The 19,046-nt window shown below is 43.1% G+C and overlaps 1 protein-coding gene across 1 annotated transcript; it reads right to left on the bottom strand.

Annotated features, from left to right (window-relative positions):
* Window positions 1-536: 536 nt before the first annotated feature.
* On the bottom strand, window positions 537-15,404 carry LOC104346268 (uncharacterized). The gene is made up of 7 exons (XM_009950965.2): window positions 15,376-15,404; window positions 14,040-15,062; window positions 7,675-7,726; window positions 7,472-7,574; window positions 6,053-6,216; window positions 1,909-2,154; window positions 537-1,283 (listed from the first exon to the last, which is right to left on the bottom strand). The coding sequence occupies exons 1-7, from the start codon at window positions 15,402-15,404 to the stop codon at window positions 546-548; spliced, it is 2,355 nt and encodes a 784-aa protein (XP_009949267.2). The 3' UTR covers window positions 537-545.
* Between the last annotated feature and the right edge of the window lie 3,642 nt (window positions 15,405-19,046).

The following is a 19,046-nucleotide window of genomic DNA, read 5'->3' as shown; positions in this document are numbered from 1 at the left end:
TAGAGTGCAGAAGTTATGAAATGCTTAAAATTAAGTTTACAAAACTGTATGCAAACATGCATGATCGAATTCTTACCTTGGCTTGGCAAGGCTTGGATTGTACAGGCACAGCTATAAACAGAATTTAACTCATAGCTCCCAACAGAAAGACTCAAGTGATACCACAGTGACAGAGGACTGATTTACATTTCAGATAGAAACCGCAATGTAACCACTCAAATGACTTTTGTTTCTCATTCGAGAAAAGGTTTTTCTGCAGTCTGAAGCACCTTTTCAGAGGATACTTTCTTGTATAAACCACACCAAAATTTCATGCAGAAGAATAGAGATGAGGTTAGTGAACGTAAGGGAAGATGGCATTTGTGCTGTGCTATGGCATGGACCCTTGTAATCTCAGTCCCAACGGGTGGGAAGCAAAGACCGCTCTTAACAAAGTTGCATCCATCTATGACTGCCACACCCAGCTACTTGGCACAGCTTCCACTCTGATCACGTCCCTGTTGCCTCTGTTTTTGTGAACTGATGTTTCAGTCTTTCTGAGGGCATCACTGGACTGAAGCTTGGCATAGCGTAGGAGCAGCTAGGGGATCACAGTTCTGTGAGGTCTCAGTAGTATTAGCATCTACAACTGCTGAGCTCTGCTGGTCCCTGGAAGAGCTAGGGGCCTTCACGTGACCTTTGTATAAACCAGGGGATTTTGCCCAAAGGGGAAGATTTGACGTGAAGCTGGCAGAACTGTTCCCCTCAACAGTCAGAACCACCGGCTGTTTATCTGGCACAGCTGGAGCATACACTGCATTTTGCTCTGATAGATGATCTGCACATTGACTAAGATGTTCTGCTAGAACCAGAGGCTGCTGATCATCCCCTTCTTCAGAAATAACAAAAACCGGTTTGTTTTTATCTGTTTCTACCATAAGCTCCTTTGTTTTTGAACCATTGACCAAGTTGATTTTTAGTGGGTTGGCGCTCTCTAGAAGATTTTTGGGGCTTTGGCTGTTAACTGGAGATGCTGCCACTAGGTGTCTTGAGGGATCCACGGACCTCACATGTTTGCTGTCAGGTGAACTGGCTAAAAATCCAAAATAAGGGTTCCCAAACCTGGATTTCTTCAAATTGCAGGAGCTTAGCTTCCGCTGCCTTTGTGCAGACAGAGTGAGGGGGTATGAGGCATTACTGACAGATGAATCAGAGTAAATGGTCTCTGATGCTCCCTCTATCTCAGTGGCTGAGATTACCTTTCTGGTTGGCACACCTTGGGATCTTGCAGCTGTAGGAAAACCCTGCACAAAATAATAATAAATTAGTAGACATCCCATGTAAAGCGCTTGAGCAACTTTGATCCCAAGGGAACTAAAAGTTAAAATTCCTGGTTATGTTAGAGGTGAGCTACATTCTTTAGCAAAAACCTATGTTATTACCTTAAAAAAGAAGAAATATCCTCTATTAGCTTTGTAACAAGCTCTTAGTTTGATGATTACAGTCAATGAGACCTAGATATCCCTCCCACACCTACGGATTCCTCGCAATGCAATAGTAATAAGTCAATTAAAATAAATTGGAGGCATAACCAGGGGAAAAAAGGTACGTGTCAGAACATTCAATGAGATAATTTAGTCTGAAGGCATTTTTAAATGTTTTTCTGGACTAGGGATCATTTCTTAACCAGGTGCTAACTGCTGGGAAATACAGCTGCTTAGCACTTCAGGAAAGTCTAAATAAATTACAATATACTTAGGCAAAAGAGTTTCCCATGCACCAAGCAAGATGGACTGAAATGTGTATTGCACTGCAGGTTGGAGAGGCAAAGCAGTAGGCTGAGGGGAAAACATGTCCCATCAGCAAGCAGCTGGGGGTACTGGGGCATAGACCCCGACCACCACGTCCTCCCCTCCTTGCAAGACTTACGCTGTTGTCAACCAGCTTTGTGAAGGGACTGTTGGTGCTCCAGCTGCACCATTTTTTCTGTAGATGTGGTATTGGAGCCAGGAAGTCATGGAAAGTGCGGGCACTCCACGTGCGTTGTCTGGGACAGTGATTTTCCAGCTGGACGTTCCCCTTCTCAACAGCGTCTGCTCCTGCAGCCATGTGATTAGAAGTCAGCCAGTCAGACACAGAGGCTGGGCTCGTGACACTTCTTTTTAGGTTTTTGTCCTGAAAAGAGTAAATAAAGATAATTTTCAGCATCTTTCATGAAAAGGTTTTAAAAATACTTAAAAAATATGCTGTTAGTGTAAGAGACTGATTTCTTCAGCAGTTCTCTTCTCAGGACAAGAATCAGGAATGCAACTTCTCCTTGTTGCTCTTCCAGCGGGCTGCCTGAAGTTCACTGGCTTCCCTGGATGAAAATTTTACCTTCCTTCCCCAGTTTCAGGTTTAACACTGAATTTGGACATTTCAGTGACATAGGAAATAAAGTCCTACCACTCTCACTACTGAATACACCAAATATCTACAGCTTTATTTTACTGGGGATATCTGGCAGATGAGAGTAGTAAACTTCAGTATGTAAAACATAATTCTTCCACTCTGCTTGGCTCTTGGAAGGCTCCAGATGTGTCTGTCTGGGGAAACAAAACTTCAAGGGGGATGGGGCCTGCTGAAACAAATCCAGAAGCAAGCAGCAAGAGAATCAGAAGTCTCAAAAATGCACAATTCAGGAGGGGAAACTGAAGTAAGTGGTGCTCTTTATCCTATGTTAGGGAAGAATTAAGAAAATAAAAATAATTTAAACCAAAGATAAAGGGAATAATCTGTTCTCAGTGCCTGTGGTGAATAGAACAAGAAGCACAAGACCCAGGTTGGAGCCAAGGAGATTTTAATTTCACGTAAGAAGTGCTTTTCAGGTGGAAAACGTGCTTTAGCAGTAGAACAAGACATCTAGGCAGGTGTAAAATAGGCATCATTGGAAGGTGAGACCACATTAAACCATTGTCACCAGCTCTGTGTATAAGCAGAGTTGATCTGACATGGGAATGAACTACAGAAAACTTCTAAAGATCTCTTCCATACTTTAGATGTTCTGATGTTACATTTAAAGTCACAATCTTTGTCCGTAATATTGATGTGAGTTTAAAGCCAGAAAAGTTAAAGAACCCTTAACTGTCCTAAGAATCTCCTTTCATTCTTACTAATACTTCACCTGTTATTTATATAAGCCTCCTGTTCCACAACTCTACATGTATTTTTAATTTTCAGCTGTGCGAATATGGTTGTCATGAGAAGAATGCAAAATCCACATTCCCAAAGTTCACATAGTCCTTAAAGAGGGTCTGAAATAAATCTCAACGTGTCCTGGATTTCAAAGTCCTGAGAAACCAGAAACTTGTCATTTGTTATTTCTGAATCTCTCAAGTTTCTGCAAATCAAAGAAACTATTTAGTTAAAATGTCATATTGGAAGTGGATGGGCAGAGAGGCAAGAAATTAGCTGCTACAGCAGAAAAAACTCTCAGTAGGAAGCTGGAAGAGGCTTCAGGCTCTGGATAAGTTTGTTTCAATATTAAACTCTTAGTCTCAGATTTGATTAAAGTAACAATCTTCACTTATAAATTCATAAGCCCGCTGTCTTCTCCTCAGAAGCCTCTTCAGGCTGTCTTAGCATTTATTATTGTAATATTATTATACGTACTTCCAAACTGGTGTAAAAGCTAGTCACTGGTTTTGAGACAGATATACTGGAAGTAACTATGAAGATCAATAATGTATTTTCTAGGTTTTTGAAAATGTTTTAGCAAAACATGTTTCTTAAACCTCCACGATAATACTCTTTACTCCAGCCTTTGCTTCTGAAACGTATAATGTCTGAAATAGAAGCCAGCGGTCATAGTTATAAGTTAGCCAAAGGCTGAATGAGGACTTAAACCAAACAGAAAGCCATGACCCTCCTGGAGGACACCTCAGAATCCATCAGAAAGCCATCCTGCCCTCTGTTTCCTCATGCTAGTCCACATACAGAGATGCGTATTTGCTCTCCCAGCCCTTGCCTCCTGACAGGGGATAGGTATCTTCGAATGGGTTTTAAAAGCTAAAAAGCAAAAGCCAGTTTATCACTGGCTCCTGCCCAGCAGAGCTGAGGCTCACACTTATTGGGGGGCACAACACTAAGTGGCCAGCCACCACTTCTCAGTAAAAAGACCTGGATAATTTTTTTTAACGAAAACTCCTTACAGCTTGCTTTCTCTAGTCAAGTATTTTGGGTGATGTGAGTCTGATGGCGTTGTTTACTGTACTGTAAAGGCTCAGGATTTCACACGTCTTATCACATGAGGATAACTTCTTAGCTCCTGCCAAGAAAGTGGCTATGCTCCGGTGGATAACTCATCCTACTTGCCTAGGGCTGGTCCACAAGAGATACGCACCATACCCTCCGCAGGGCTCAGAGACTAAAGTCAGGAGCTGGCTGGCCAGTTGCATTTTACACCCTAAAAATACACATTTAGAAATTAAACTGTAAACATGTTTATTTCTAACATCCAGTAACCTTCTAACATCCAGTAACCCTGAGTAATGCAAGTGGCCTGAAGAGATCCCGTTGAAGCGCAGGCTTGTAATCAGCCTGCTGTGCTCAATTTCCACCCTCCTTGGGGAGGATAGTCTTCAGCTGTGGGGAAAGACCCAGTGCTTTTAAAGAGGCCCTTTCACCCTTCCTGGATAAGTTTTCTGCTCCTTAATGGTTGAGAGTATCACTTGTATGCAGCATAGACATCACTAAGAAGGAGCTGCCTCCTGCATTAATAATGTGGTAAGTCACTTTAATCTTTTGGTTTACTGTCACTTAGACCTGTTTTAACACTATTTTATGTGTGTGTTATACATATATATCTTCTCTAACAGATTGCTTGCAGAAGGGATGGCAGAATAGAAATGTTTTTCTTTAACTGTACTCATTCTGACTAGAGTGGGGAAAAAGAGGAAAATGGGTTTCCCTCCGGTCTAGAAGCTGTATTTGTACATGACTGCCAGCAGGTGAAGCCCTCTCCACTGGAAAGAATGACCAAGGAGTGCAGGTGCTCAAGGGTGCCCAATTTGGGCACCAATACAGCTCCCAGTGCCCTGCTCTGCAGAAGGTAATGTGCCCAGGCAAGGGAAGGGACAAGAGCTGTTTTCTCTTCTTTCTCTCTGTTAATCAGTGTAGCCAACTGGAGGAAAAGCATAGCACGTGTCTCACACTAGCGTAGGAAAATCCTGACCAGCCTGGCCTCCTGGCTAATTTCCTAATCAAGTGCAGGGATACAGAATGCTTTTGTTTTGTAAACTGTGACAGAAGTATTACAGACTGTCCTGAGGCATGTGAGTTCCTTGTGCTGGCTGTTTTTCTTCTTGTGGGAAAAAGAGAGAGGGCACTGGATAGGAGAGTATTGACTTGGGAAAGGCTTTAATATAGACTTGTAATGGATGTGCTCTGTCAGGCGCTATGCTCAAGGCTGAAAAAGTGGCAGCCAGACCGGAGACTTCTGAGCTATCATCTGTTTCTAAACAAATAACTGACCAGGAGTGCAGGGGAAAGAGCTAAAACAAGAGAGAACTTACTGAACTGATTCAGGTTTCTGTATGTGTATTTGAAAGGATCTCAGTGCTTTCACTTTTCAATTTTTTGGAGCATACACTGATAATTTTCACATCAGCCTAGAGAGACAGTTAAATAACCTTCTAAGGAGCTGAGTAACTCAGCTGGTAGTGGTGGGCAGGAGCAGGTCTGACTCTCAGGCTCTTCAGTTGTTACAAGTGATGTTTTTAATGGAACATCATCTTTGCCAATTAACATATTTCTGACGGCTGGTCCTACTGCCTGCTGGTAGACCTCTGCATTTATCACCTATAGGATCCAAGGCAGACTTCTGCACTTGTTCTTCTCAAAGCTGGGAAGATGCTGGCTCGGGGGATCACAGCCCGTGTCATTTGATGGCAGCTCAGCTCGAGGGTTAGAACCACCTGGCTCAGTCACTAACTTTCTTGCAAAGTGGGCAGTAAGCATAAACGGACAGATATGACAAGTGCTGTCCAATAAGGACATCCCATGGCTTGCTAGAGGTGCCAAAGAGCATTCCTACCTGTATTTTGTAGGTGGTAAAGCTCAGCCCACTGGCACCAGGTCCAGCAGAAATAATAAACACTTCATCACTCCCAGTCTCAGTGGTCACTGCAGATATGGAGGAGGGCACATCTGGGTCAGTGTCCTGAGGAGACCGTTCTGTGCTGCCTCCACAGGAAGTGACTGAGAAAAGAAAAAAAAATCTATAAAGACTGCTTGCAAGAGTTCAAAACATCTGTTCCCAACTCCTCCATGACAAACCCTCCTCCCTCTCTCCCCAGACAAACTAGAGCAGGCTTTGGCTGTCTCTTGCACCAGCCAGAACAAAATTCCAGCCAACAGTTTGCTCTGCTGAAACTGCAAGCTTTTAAAAACAAAACAAAAGGGTCGGGGAGGAACACTCTTGGGTCTGCTTTCTAATAAAGACAGGCCCAAACTCAAATGCCTCATACTAAACACACAAGGTTGTGCTGTAGATCTGAAACTTGCAGATTTGCTCAACTCCTTCTTTATTTACTCATCCCTGTCAATATTGGGAACTGTGCTTTTCGCTTAAACCCTAGTGATGCTGCTCCTACAGGCAACCTTATGCTCCAGGGACTGCCGCAGAAGCATGTGTGTGCATGTGTCCCCAGGGCCTGTCCTCTGGTCCTGGCCAGGAAAGCTCTAGCCACAACCTCCTTGATGATTTTTCCAAAGAAGGTGGGAAACTGCCATGATTGGGAGCACAGAAATAGCTTTTTAGGAAGATATCCTCATGAGAGCTGTGTGTAATGGCTGATGGTTTAGTGGGAAGCTGATGGTGTGTAGCAACACAACATAAAGTAGCTCCCTGTTGGCTTTCACCAACCAAATGGGCACTGGTATAATTCATGTGTTGTGACTCAAAACTGCAGCAAGTGACATTATCTGCCGCTCAGCTGGGGGTCTCTTGTTCTTGAAATGCACTCTCAAGTAAATGCCACCTAAAGCAGTCTCATCCATAAAGCTTTTCAGAAAAAGTTAACTCCAGGAGTCAAAGTTGCCCAAAGCCAATGTAAGCATTGTAAAACCCACCCTTTCCAGACAAGGTTAGGCACAAGGCAGGTGAAACTCTTCCACAATTTATGGATCTCTGTAGTTTGTTTGTAACAGCCTGAACCTGACACATTTGCTCTGCTAACCCAGTGTCTCTGCAATGCCATGTGCCATGACAGCTTTTGTTGGCAGCATCCTGGAGCTGTGCTTGTGTATGCTCCTTGCCAGGGGAATTACCCTACCAGCAAGTTGGGAGAGCAGCAAGGAATAGTTCCCACAACAAAGGATTTCTGCTGTGAAGCAGCTCTCCAGCTGTGCACAGGCGAGACAGCGAGGAGGACTGCAAGGAAGAAATGATCTGATTAACTGGCCAGGGGCTATGGGGTGTCCTGACCTGCTCCGGCCGCTGCCCTGTGCTTACCCGCCTGCTCCCGGCTGACAGAGTGGTTGTTGTTTTCATTCTCCCGACTTGGCACCACCAGCTGGAGCTCATTGATATCAACGGCAGAGTTCTGGATCCCATTCTACAACTCAGAACATGCCCCAGTAAACATCGTCAGATAAACAGTGCAACAGCCAATATGAAAGAGAGAATCAGAAATTGTTGAAGCCATTAGCACTAACCTCCTGGTCACTGCATGCGTTGGATGAGCTCCTTTTGGGGCACGTTCTCTGCCTGGAAAGGAGAGACAGCAACAACAACAACAAGCCCACGAGTGAGTTAAAGATCCACAGAAGGGAAGGTCTCAGCTGTGCTCATCCTACAAGGGGGACCCAGCAGGTTATGAGCTCTCCTGCCTACAGCAGCATCCAAAATACTTGCCAAGGCTTAGGGCAACAAGGCCTGTAGGCCAAGGGAGAAAATCATACGCTCATGTAGCGGAAAGTCAGCTGAAAAAGAGAAGAACCTATCATCTTCTTTCCATGATCGCTGCAAAAGCAGGAAAGGAGTTCAGACCTCTGCCAAGTCCCACCAGGCTGCAGGCTCCCCCCTGCCAGCCGCTCTTTCACGTCAGTAACTAAATAGCAGGACAGAAATCCTGCCTTTGGTCTGGGCAGTGACATCATTCTTATGCTGTTAGAGAGAATATTTTGTCTGTGCAGCCAATATTGCGTGCTGGATTATATTTAGCAAGCAGAGAGCATCAGATGTTCATTTGTATGAACACTATTAAAAGACAGCAGTATGGCAGATGATTACTGGGTAAACGTGCCTCTGCTGAAGGGAGACAAAAGCACATTCTTAACCATTTTTTCATGTTTTTACTAAAACAGAGATTATGAAACAACTAGCGTTATTTACTTTTGGATGAGTAAGACTTAAAGATGTCACAAAGAAGGGCTGTAGTAATGAACGCAATAATGACTAAAGCAAGTGTGTTTTGTCTTTGTGCACGGCAGTTCTCCATGGGACAGTGCAGAGACACATGGGAGCATTAAGGCACTGACCAGATATGATGTGACCTGTGTTACTGTTTTCCCTACTATCCCTGCTGTTGGCTGGTGTTTTTCCTGTTCTTGTTGGAGGGGTTGGTTTGTTTTAAGGCACTTAATCTCCTCCATGCAAAGTTGCTTTTGGTAGTGATGTGTTGAAGCCAAGACTTCAAGTTTTCAGTCATCTTTTCATTACTGTTTGGTTTTAAGAACTGGGGGCTCAGAGGCCACCTGATGAGGCTGGCTGGGAGCCAGCATGTGCTCCATCTTGGGTATGGTGTGTTTCATTCCTTCACCGTATCATTGGATCTCTTAAAAAATGCTTATTGACTGACAAGTGAATTGAGGGAGAAAAAAAACCCCATGACACGCCCCCTCTGCTATTCCTAGTGAATACAGAGAAGATTACAGAAAAAGAGGAGAGCAAGTTGGCACTTGAGAATTTAATCCAGAAGAGGTCCAGACAGATAGCTGTTACTCCAGGAGGCACAATGGCATTGGCCACTGCTTGGGCTTCTCAGGGGAACTCAGGGCTAAAGCAGGGAAGGCTCTTCCTTAATACACTGATTCAGGAAGGGGGAGCAGGGCAAGGCTTCCAAGTAGGAGTGGCATTGCCTTCTCAAGCAAGATCAAACCAAAAAGGAAATACTTCAGAGTGGAAAATGTGTATGTAAATATTACACACACACACACACACACACGATGCTCTTACTGGACGCCAGAACAATTTCAGCAGAAACGACCTGGCAAAACATGCCCCAAAATAATGAATTAGTGGGGTGGTCAAGGTATTCAGGTAGACGGTGGGAGAATTCCCTGCTCTCTCCACATTGCATTCATTTTTTTTAATCTCTTCCCCTCCTACCAGCTCTTTCCCACCAAAATCCATGACAAAAATGTAGTAAAATCTGATCTATTCCTATAAAATATTCTTGTTTCAAATAACTGGCATGTTGCAAGCAAATTTGTTAAAAAATTCCCACCCAGGGATTAAAGAGCACAAAGGAAATGTTCTCCTCTACGAAAACACAACTTAGCACATATTTCTTTCACATTGAACATGAGGCATTGGCAACCCAGACTTTTTAGTTATTTGGATGGTCTCAGTTTTGGGTTTGTTATTTGAACTTTTAGCATGACTTAACAAACAAAATGTTCAAGTTCTCAAAAATGCAAATAAAAACAATTTCCTTGGATTCTTGTATACAGCTGTCCCATTTATAAGATATTCATATTCTCTGTGACAAAGCCAAAAAGATGAAATTTCCACTTTAAGTCTCAGAAACTGACAGCTATGATAAACTATTGGTAGACAGGGCAAGTTCTGCATTAAGAAACCGAAATACCTTACATCCACTTGGCTCCTTTCCTTGCCATCTTTATAAATGCTGTGCCCTACAATACTCAGGAGACACTGTAACTACCTTGAAATCCACACTGCTGTTTGGCAGCACAAACGAAAGGGAGAGTAAGGTGCCACTAGCAAAGACATTTTCTGTGCAAGTATGGTAGGGGGAGTAAGAGAAGGAAGAGTCCTGTTCTTACTAAAGTTTAAATCAAGATTTAAAAAGTGGTAACTGGCTGGAATGTCCCCATTTTCACTTTTTCTTCCCTCATCACGCTTTGGGTATCGAGTGTCTGATTTCCACTGAACAATTTGATTTACTGTTTAAAACCAACACACGCAAAGGGTAAGAGACTCTAGATTCGGCCAACAATTTTTGTGGAAACTCAAGATTAGGTTTTTTTCCTTCTATTCAGAGCTGCTGCCACAGTGCCTGAAGAGATGTGCTAGTTCGCAGGACTTGGGATCTTAGCCTTGCTTTAGCTCATTCTCCAGTTGGACTACGCGTCCTGTGGCACACTGCAATACCTCGCCACAAAGGCCAGCGATTTAGATCGTGCACAGCTCATGGATATAAACCAGCCAACATGCAAATACACTGGCTTCCATCATTTTAAGAAGTTGTAATTTTTTTTTTTTTTAAAAGAGTTGCTTCAGACTTCTCAAGTAAACCAAAAAATTGAAGTCTCTTGGAAGCTTTGTGGAAATTGTCCTGTGTTCCCCAGGAGGCAGCTCCAGCTAGGCCTAGCCGTCTTAGGTCTCTAACTAACCCAGCCCGATGTGTAGAGGGACAGAAATGGAGAACACAGCTATAACAGGCAGGGAGGGGTTTTGGGTTGTGCCTAACAGGAGGATAGCAGAGCAAAGGTCTGGTTTTAGCCCAGAAGTGATGAGGATTCTCTAGGAGGCCATTATATGACAAAGGAAAAGTGTCATCCCCAGGTGACAGCCAGGCTGCAGGCAGTGACTGGCAGGGCAGCTTGCATGAAGAGAGATGGCAGCACATGATGACTTGATGAAATAGCTGTACACGTAGGGGGTTGTAACTGGAAACAGGTCGTTGGCAGGCTATGCAGATGTAAAATGCAGTTGCAATCCATGGGTTGCAACCATCGAGCAAAAGTCTGACTGCATTGGACAGGATTAAAATTAAATAAGGTGGACATGTCTGTTGTTCTTGGGGCTTGGGAAAGAAAATAAAAAATACCCCATCACTAGAGCCAGGCCTCATGGCCAAAAGTAATTAGAATTATTGGCCAACTAACAACCGAAGCTTTCATTCCCTCCCCAAACAGCAAACAAAAGCTGCAGTGTGGCAGAGACTTGGAGTTTCCCCAGAGAGCTTTGCCCTGGCTGAATGCAATGAGCCTGAGCAGACACTGCTGACAACTTGGTGCATTGGAGTGGCGGTAGGTGCCAAGCCCATCCCGGGCCATTTCTATCCCTGGCAAGGCAGAGCCTGCTACTTTTAGCTGAGCAAGAGCAGCAGATAGAAATGGGGAAAAAAAAAAAAAAATACAGCTAAACCTGGTACCAGAGGAACAAGTAAAGTACAAAGAGAAAAGAAAGTGGAAGGCAAGTTTACAAGGCCAAGAGCTTCAAGGTTGCTATTAGCGTCTTTTGCAATGGCACACTCCAGCCAGGATGAGTATTACCATGCCTCAGAGAGCTGATCCCATTTCTCAGTGTGCTGCATTGTTAAAGCGTCTTCATTTCTCCCCTCAGCCCACCCCTTGCCATCCTGACATTTTCTGCTGCGAGGACAGGCTGTGGCTAATACGCATCTGACACCTGATTTCAAGCCCCTATTTAGGGCAAGAACCATGAAATAGAGCTTGGTGGGCTCAAACTAAAAGAGGTTTAGATGTGCTTAATGGCCTCTGCAGTCTGATTCTGAGCTGTGTTAAAAACCCACAGCTGGGAAGTGTATGCAAACTCCAACCAGCACCAGTGCTTTTGGGGCCAGAGACCAATAGCCTCAAAGCAGTTAGCCCAGTAAAGAGGAAAAAAGACTCTTCCAGTGCAACACAAGCAAGGTTACTCAGCACAGGTCATGGCTTCGCTTCCACATGTGTTGGATCTCACTTAAATGCTTTAAGTCTGACAAGAAATGAAGTATTGTAATCAAGGCCTCCCTGGAACTGCACACAGGGAATATAGGCAGCTGGGACAGTAAATGGCCTTTCAAGAGGCTAAAGGACTAGGGATAGGCTCTATGTACAGTCAATAGCTGACTGAGGTATATCTTCCTTTAAAAAGAGTTGTAGAGTAACGAAAAGGCATAAATACCAGTGTTAAAAGAAGTGAGTCTGATCCTGGTCCTGCACCATAGGACCCCTGGTAGGATGTATTTGCAGTGATCAGAACATACAAACATTTGTGTGAGGGGAAAAAAACGCGTTCAGTTTTTTCTCTGTTGGTCAGCAAGAGCAGAATTTTACTTTATTTTGTAAACATCCGACAAGCAAAAAGCCAAATTGTGCATGTGAGCAGCATGGCCTGACTTTCTAAACAGGCCATGCAGAGTAAGCTTCAGCCAGTGAAATCTCAGATTGCCAGTGTGCTTTTTAGTTTGAATAATACTCTGCTTCATGGATAGTTACAGTGAAATTAAATAGGGGTAATGGAGCAAGAATAGCCTACTTGACATGTGTATCGGCCCTGACTGCTGCCATAGTGAAGGGAGCATGTTTCTGTCTCTCTTGAAGATTGGCTAGGGTATAAAAATAAAGTATTTGGTATCTGGAAGACATTTTCCACCAGACGTTTTCCTTTAGAGCTAGCAAAAAATTGTGGTCTAAATTAGTGTTCTGCAAGCACTTTAAAATGGAAAAAGGTTAGTTAGATACAACACATGCAAGTTTAACTCTTAAAACTATGAAAAGCTCAGACCCCGAAAGCAGGAATTTCTATATACAGCAAGGGAGATTATATTTAAGCTTCACCACCTTGCCCATGTTCTCTTACACCCAGTACAATGGCCTATATTTTGTATTTATTCAGCAATAGCTAGAAATGTAGCCTCCAAAAGGACAAGGAAAACAAAGTTCCTCTACCAAACCAACCTCAGTGATCAGGAGTAGCTGGGCAATCCTGAGACCTTCTGGGTTGGAGGATGCACAGCAGATGAGGCAGGGGATGCATGAAGAGGGAAGACAGGCCAGTTGCATGCTGACACTGGGAAATTAACACTATTACTAACACCCAGTCACCACAGTGGAGCCCTGCAAGGGACAGTATTTGTTTCAGTTCACCTGGTGTCTTCATTGAAGTCAAAACATTTGAAAAATACTGTTTGTTTTGACAAAAGCCTGGGGAGCTTGGGCTCTGTTTTGAATTTGTTGAAAAGGAAAAAAATAAATCACTTTCTACAAAAATGTTTTCAGTAGGGTTAGTAAGAAAAACGCAAACATGTACTGGGGGGTGGAGAAGCTTTCTCCTGATAGATATAGAGAAAAGAAATACATAAAACAAAAGCAATTGAGTGGAGAGGTATGGTTTTAGCCATTTAACTAGTTAGCATCAGGACCTGGAAATCAGCAACACAGCCTGACCATCAGCTCACTTGACTGTCATTTTGGATGACATCTGGGGACAATCACAGGTACTGCAGCATGGCCCCCATCCCTTCCCTAGCAGTCAAAGGGATGTGCAGATGACTGCTGAACACACGAAATGCACTGGAATTAAAATGTCTGCACAGTCTCTTGGATAAAACATGCTACAGACTGGAAAATATTTAATCTTAATTCTAAGTGGTAATACTTTTGTTTACTTTTCTGCAGACCATTAGTGATGGTTAGAGTGAAACTATGGAATCACTGTGAAAAGACACAGAGGCTGTCAGCTCAGCCTGCTCCAAAGACTTGGGGAAAGATGATCTTTCTATTCTGCATTGGTCCACTGGCCACTTAGCATCTCAAAACTGAGGTTCAAAGGCACCACTGCCATGAAACAAAAAATGTCCAAGAAAAGCCTCACCCTTCAGGTATTTCTTCAGGAAACAGAAAATTAATTTGAGGCATAGGAGCTGTAGAACTAGGAAAGAAAACTGAGCAGGAGTAGTGACTGACATTGATCTCCTCTGTATCCACACACTTACAGGACAGCAAGCATTAGCAGAGCAAAGGAAACATAACTTTGTTTTCTGGTCTTTTTCCTGTATGGATAACATCACATGCTTCAAAGCCTCAGGTATGCGTCACCTTACCTGCAAGCTATGCAGAAGGCAGAGAGCAAAGCAAGTGCAAAGAAGACAATCCCTGTTATAATCGCCAGCATCATCATGTTTTCCTTTCTCTCCTGCCTCACAGCATCTACAGTGTTAGGTTCAGTGATATTCTTGTATTCGAAGAGCATTGCAAAGCCTCGGCCCCGGTCTGTCGTGGTGATTAGTTCCATGATAACCTCAACCATTTCCAGAGATGAACCAAAGACCATGGTCTTGTTTAAAGGTGAATTTGGTCCACAGAAGCGAGAGGAAAATGTGATGAGATCAGAAACATATAGCACATCATGGGGACAGACATCCACTGCTGACTGTGGGCTGGAGGAGATTTCCATGGGCAATGCTGTTGTGGGAAGGGTCCAGCTCTCTACCATAACTTCATCTCTCTCACTAGCAGCTAGGTGGGAAAGCAAGATTTTCCCTTTCAAATCTTCTTCTGTTTCCAGACCACTGGTATTTTGCCTCCGCATTGGGGCACTAGCAGCCACAGGGAATGGCAGTTCCTCTGTTTGAGCCTTGGTAATTTCTTTGGGTTCCTTCATCTGCTTTGACTGATTTTCTTCAGATGCTTGTTTGGCTTCATCTTTTTTTGAGGTGGTTCTTGAAAGTTCATCCAGGTGACTAGCAAGGTCCTTTGACTGATCTCCTGTGCTGCTCAGATTTTGAGCCACCTTCGACATCCAGGTCTGGAGAGAGGGTTTTGTAGTATGGAGAGCAAAGTCCAAGTTTTCCTCCAGAGAACGCATGTCCTTATTTCCTGTTTTAGCAGGGGCTGAAAAGCCATCCCAGGGGGTTGGAGTTGCACCAGAACTCTCAAAAATGTCAAAGTCAAAAATTTCCAAGATAAGATGGGTTCTCATGGGAATGAAAAATTGCCAAACGCAGTGTGTCCCTGGGTAGTAGTTGTTTGGAAAACCTGGTGACAAAATCAGGCCTCTTTCCATCGATTCCACCACTGCACCACAGGAATAATACACCTGGGAAATAAAACAAATAATCTTACATCTTGCCAGAGATTATACACAGGATGCAGTCTGCTAGACCTACTGAAGGTCCTACTCCTTTCTTTCACTTCAGGGACTGTTACAAGATAGCCTCAAGAAAGGGGAATTCATTAAGCTTAGAATGATAGATTCATTAGGTTGGAGAAGACCTCGAAGATCATCAAGCCCAAGTTGTACAAGTCTGTCTTCTACTTTCCCATTTGGAGCATTAATCTCTCTAATATGGAAAGCCACTTAGAGACTATAGAAGTGTATACTGAATAATCAACTTCCACAGAAATATAACCCAGATGAGTAATTCACATAATTCTCACTTTCTACTACTGATCATAGCAGCATCCATTTCTGCTATTTGCTAACATACAACTTTTGGACTGCACAAATGTGTTGTCCTAAACAGCTGGTTGTGTGACAAAAATCTGAAGAAGCTAAAGAAAAACCATGTCACCGCAGCATCTTGAACTCTGCGTTATTTTCATCACAAAAACGTTTTTTTAATGTTAAAAAACCCCTTGCATTGATGATTACCCATGATTCATCCATCCAACTCATCTTCTGTTTCAAAGACATTCAGCCTTATTTACTTCAATAAGCAGTAAAATCTAAGTGGTTTTGATTGGATAAATTGTCTCCTCTTCAAATGCGAAGCCTCTCAAAATAGTGATAGCAGATACCAGCTCTCACTAGCAAACCAGCAATCAACATGCATTTTACATAACACAGTGACAGTCCCATGTGAAACTTGCTATTTCTTCTGTCTCCATAAATAGCCTTCAGAGTCCAAAAAGGAAGGAAGTCCATAACTGGTGGCACTAACTACCATGCTGCCTCTTCTCTAAAGGTACATGAGGCTGCTTTCATACATCATATTTACCTTCTCCCAAAGACACTCTCAGAGCCTTTTCTGAAGATTCTTTCACAAATCTGGAGAGCACAGAGCCCTGTCTGTGCCTTGGGCAGTTGTTTTTGAAAATGGGAAAAAAATAAGCCAGAAGTACTGAAGTCACAAGCCCTGACTAGGAGCATGGGTTTACAAGCATTAATTGGAAAAGAAAGGGAATGCTTCGGGTTTTGTGGGCTTTTTTTATTGGAAATGATTAGTCGTCTTGGTCTGTTATCTATTTAAACACAAAGGAAGTTTGGCAGTAGAACAAACAAAGCTTATGAAGTCCATATAAAGCCACAAAGATCAAAATACTCCAGATTTTTTTTCTCTTAGTCCCTCCCCTTGGCTCATATTGAAATGAAAAGGAGAAAAAATGTAATGCCGAATGTTAAAAGCCCTAAATAAAAACAAAAAGGCAGACCTGTTCTGCAAGGCATGACCTTTGTTTTCCAGCAGGTGCTGTTCATATTCTGAGCAATTTCAGGGTAGATGGCAGCATGGCAATAGAAAAGGACCAAAATAGCAAGAGGGTGGAAATCATATTCTGTATTCAACTCGAAATCCAATCTTTGACTTTTAGAAGTGTCACTTAAATCAAAACTCACGTTAATTATAGTGAAATAAACTACAGGTATTCTTCTCATTTAAGGCACATGGGCTGGACTACAGCTTGAAGTCTCAAGTGGAAAAGAAACCACGTTCATGTGCTAAATACAGATTATTCTCTGTCTAATGCCTTAGGAGTCTCACAGCATGTAATACCAAAATAAATTAATAAAATTTACTGGTATTTTCTCTAGGAGGTGACGTTTTGGGGCTTAGTCTGAATTAGCTAAATCGTGGTAAAAATCTCAGTGAAAATACCAAAACTTTGTCAGTTTAAGAGGCTACAGATCCTAACATTTAGATCCATTTGTTCATTCACATCAGAACTACAGACACATTTGTTGTCACTTGGATTTTACTGAAAACTAGCTGGTATCCAGTGAATATGCTCCTCTTCCCTCAGGGAGAGGATCGCTCCTACGCTTGGAAGAAGGAAAGAGGGCTTTTCTGTGACTTGTCTCATGTTCCTTTCCTCTGTCCTAGAATATCGGTGCAGATTGCCTTTGTCCCATGCTATAGTCTTTTGAGCTCACTTTTAAACAAGGTATTTACATAGCAAGAAACAGTAAATAATGCCTAATTTTTCAACTAAAATATGTACCCAGTTTTGGAGCCAGAATGTGCATCAGAGCTGCTGCTATTGCAGGGTGGTACTCCTGGATGTGGGAGGATTACAGATTGGCCCAAGCTCCTTAAATTAGCAATGATTGAGGGTTGAGATTTTATTTTGAGGAATATGTGAACTGATCTAGTTGCCTTTCTTCAGACACTGAGAAGGCGCTTGGAGGCGTTCACAGCCCCACCTCTACTACCAGAAGACTTTGTTAACACCCAAAAGCAGCAGCCTTCAGTTTAGTGGATCTTGTGGGACTAATCACCAAAGTGCTGAATGGGTAAGTGCATCCCCACATAAATCCCTCAGCCCTGCTTTCAGGATAGGCTCCCTTTCCTGCCTTCATTTTCACTGGAATCTGTCATCGTTTGAAGAGAAATATCTTGCAGACTCTGTGTAGACCCAAGGAGTCTTGGATTCAAACTCAAATGCCTCTTGTTGCCTATGAGCCACGTAGCTGCCAGTTGGCTGCAGAATCTAGCTGAATCCCAACAGGTACCCTGGGCAGGAGGGAATTTGTGCATTCCAGAAATATGGCTGAAAGGTCACAGCAGTGGGGGAATTGTTCATTTATTGTGGCCTGGGAGACCAACAAGATTCAAGACTTGCTCTGAGACCAGGAAAAAAAACCCACAAGGGACAGGAAATGCAAGACAGATTCAGGGGGTGTGGGGGGTGGATTTCTGATTAATTTATAATCCACAACTGAATGAATGACAAAGCTGTTTAGTTCATTTCAATCATTCATTATGAAGGCTGAGTTTCATCAATTAGACACAGATGTTCCCTTCTGCAGCACGTTATAGACTTGTGGGCTTTTGACAGAGAGATGCAAAAAATCTGGCACGCTTTTAATCTTGGCAAATGATAGGTTGTTGGGTTTTTTTAAAAACAACACTTGATATATGCCCACACCAATTAGGTCAATTATGAGCAGGGAGAACCAGATTACCCGTCCTGTTCACCTGCTTTTCAGCTACTTCCCGCTCTGGCTAGGAATCCTCAATGTTTAAAACAGTTGCGTTGAACTGAACCTCTAGCCTGCCATGATCAGACATACAGACATACCCTACCTGCCTGCTGAATTAGGATAATTGGGGTATGGCATCTAGTAGGTTGCACAGATGAAATAACTCAAATCTCAGCTGTTGCTTCTTGTCCAGAAATACAACAGTTGGATATTTCAGAACATGCCAAGATGCTGCATTTCCCCTCTTCACACTACATAGCCCACTGAGAAGCTTAAATCTATGCCCACTACTAAAAAATGCCCCATTGTCACACGCTTACTTATGTCCTCCTGTGCTGACATTTGGACGCTCTAGAAATGAGTAGTTAATACTAGCATTAGCTTTGAGCTATTTACGATACACATAGGTAAGGAGTTATAAGACCTCTGCACCAGGAAACACAGGGCTAAGAAGTACAAGGAGGACCTTTTGCTATTGCCTCATAGGTGATTCTGGCAGTGCTGCCCCGATGGTGGGACGAATGCTCTGCTGCCCTCTGAAGTGTAGGTTTGCAACAAACCCATGTGCAATGCAGTTGTAGAGAGCCTGGGAGTTTTTCTTAAGCATAAAGCTATGCTAGGTTGGAACAGATGTGGCTACAAGTGCCTGCAAGCCATTGTTCAGAAATCTCACTGCAGATACCAGCATGATATGCAGGGGTGCAGCGCAAAGCCAGTATGTGATTTCTTCAGAATGGATGCTATACACCAAAGACCTCTTGAGAAACAGGTGGCAATGATAAAAAGCAGAATTCCCATGCAGGAAAGGGGGAAAATAATTGGGTTTGCCAGACGGAGGTTTATTATAAGGCCCAACCAACTGTATGCACAGGAAAGAGCAGTTATCGTTATCTGAGTAATATAACCCCCA

The sequence above is a fragment of the Leptosomus discolor genome, chromosome 16, assembly GCF_034619465.1.
Source record: "Leptosomus discolor isolate bLepDis1 chromosome 16, bLepDis1.hap2, whole genome shotgun sequence".
Lineage (NCBI taxonomy): Eukaryota > Metazoa > Chordata > Aves > Leptosomiformes > Leptosomidae > Leptosomus > Leptosomus discolor.
Note: the sequence above shows the minus strand (reverse complement) of the source record. Positions and strands in the feature narration are given on the sequence as shown.

Excerpts from the sequence above, each read along its gene's own strand:
- LOC104346268 (XM_009950965.2), bottom strand. The coding sequence starts at position 15,404 with ATGGATGCTGCTATGATCAGTAGTAGAAA. Across the intron at positions 7,727-14,039 it reads GCCTTCTGCATAGCTTGCAG|GCAGAGAACGTGCCCCAAAA; the intron begins GTAAGGTGACGC and ends TCTCCTTTCCAG. Across the intron at positions 7,575-7,674 it reads ACGCATGCAGTGACCAGGAG|AATGGGATCCAGAACTCTGC; the intron begins GTTAGTGCTAAT and ends TCTGAGTTGTAG.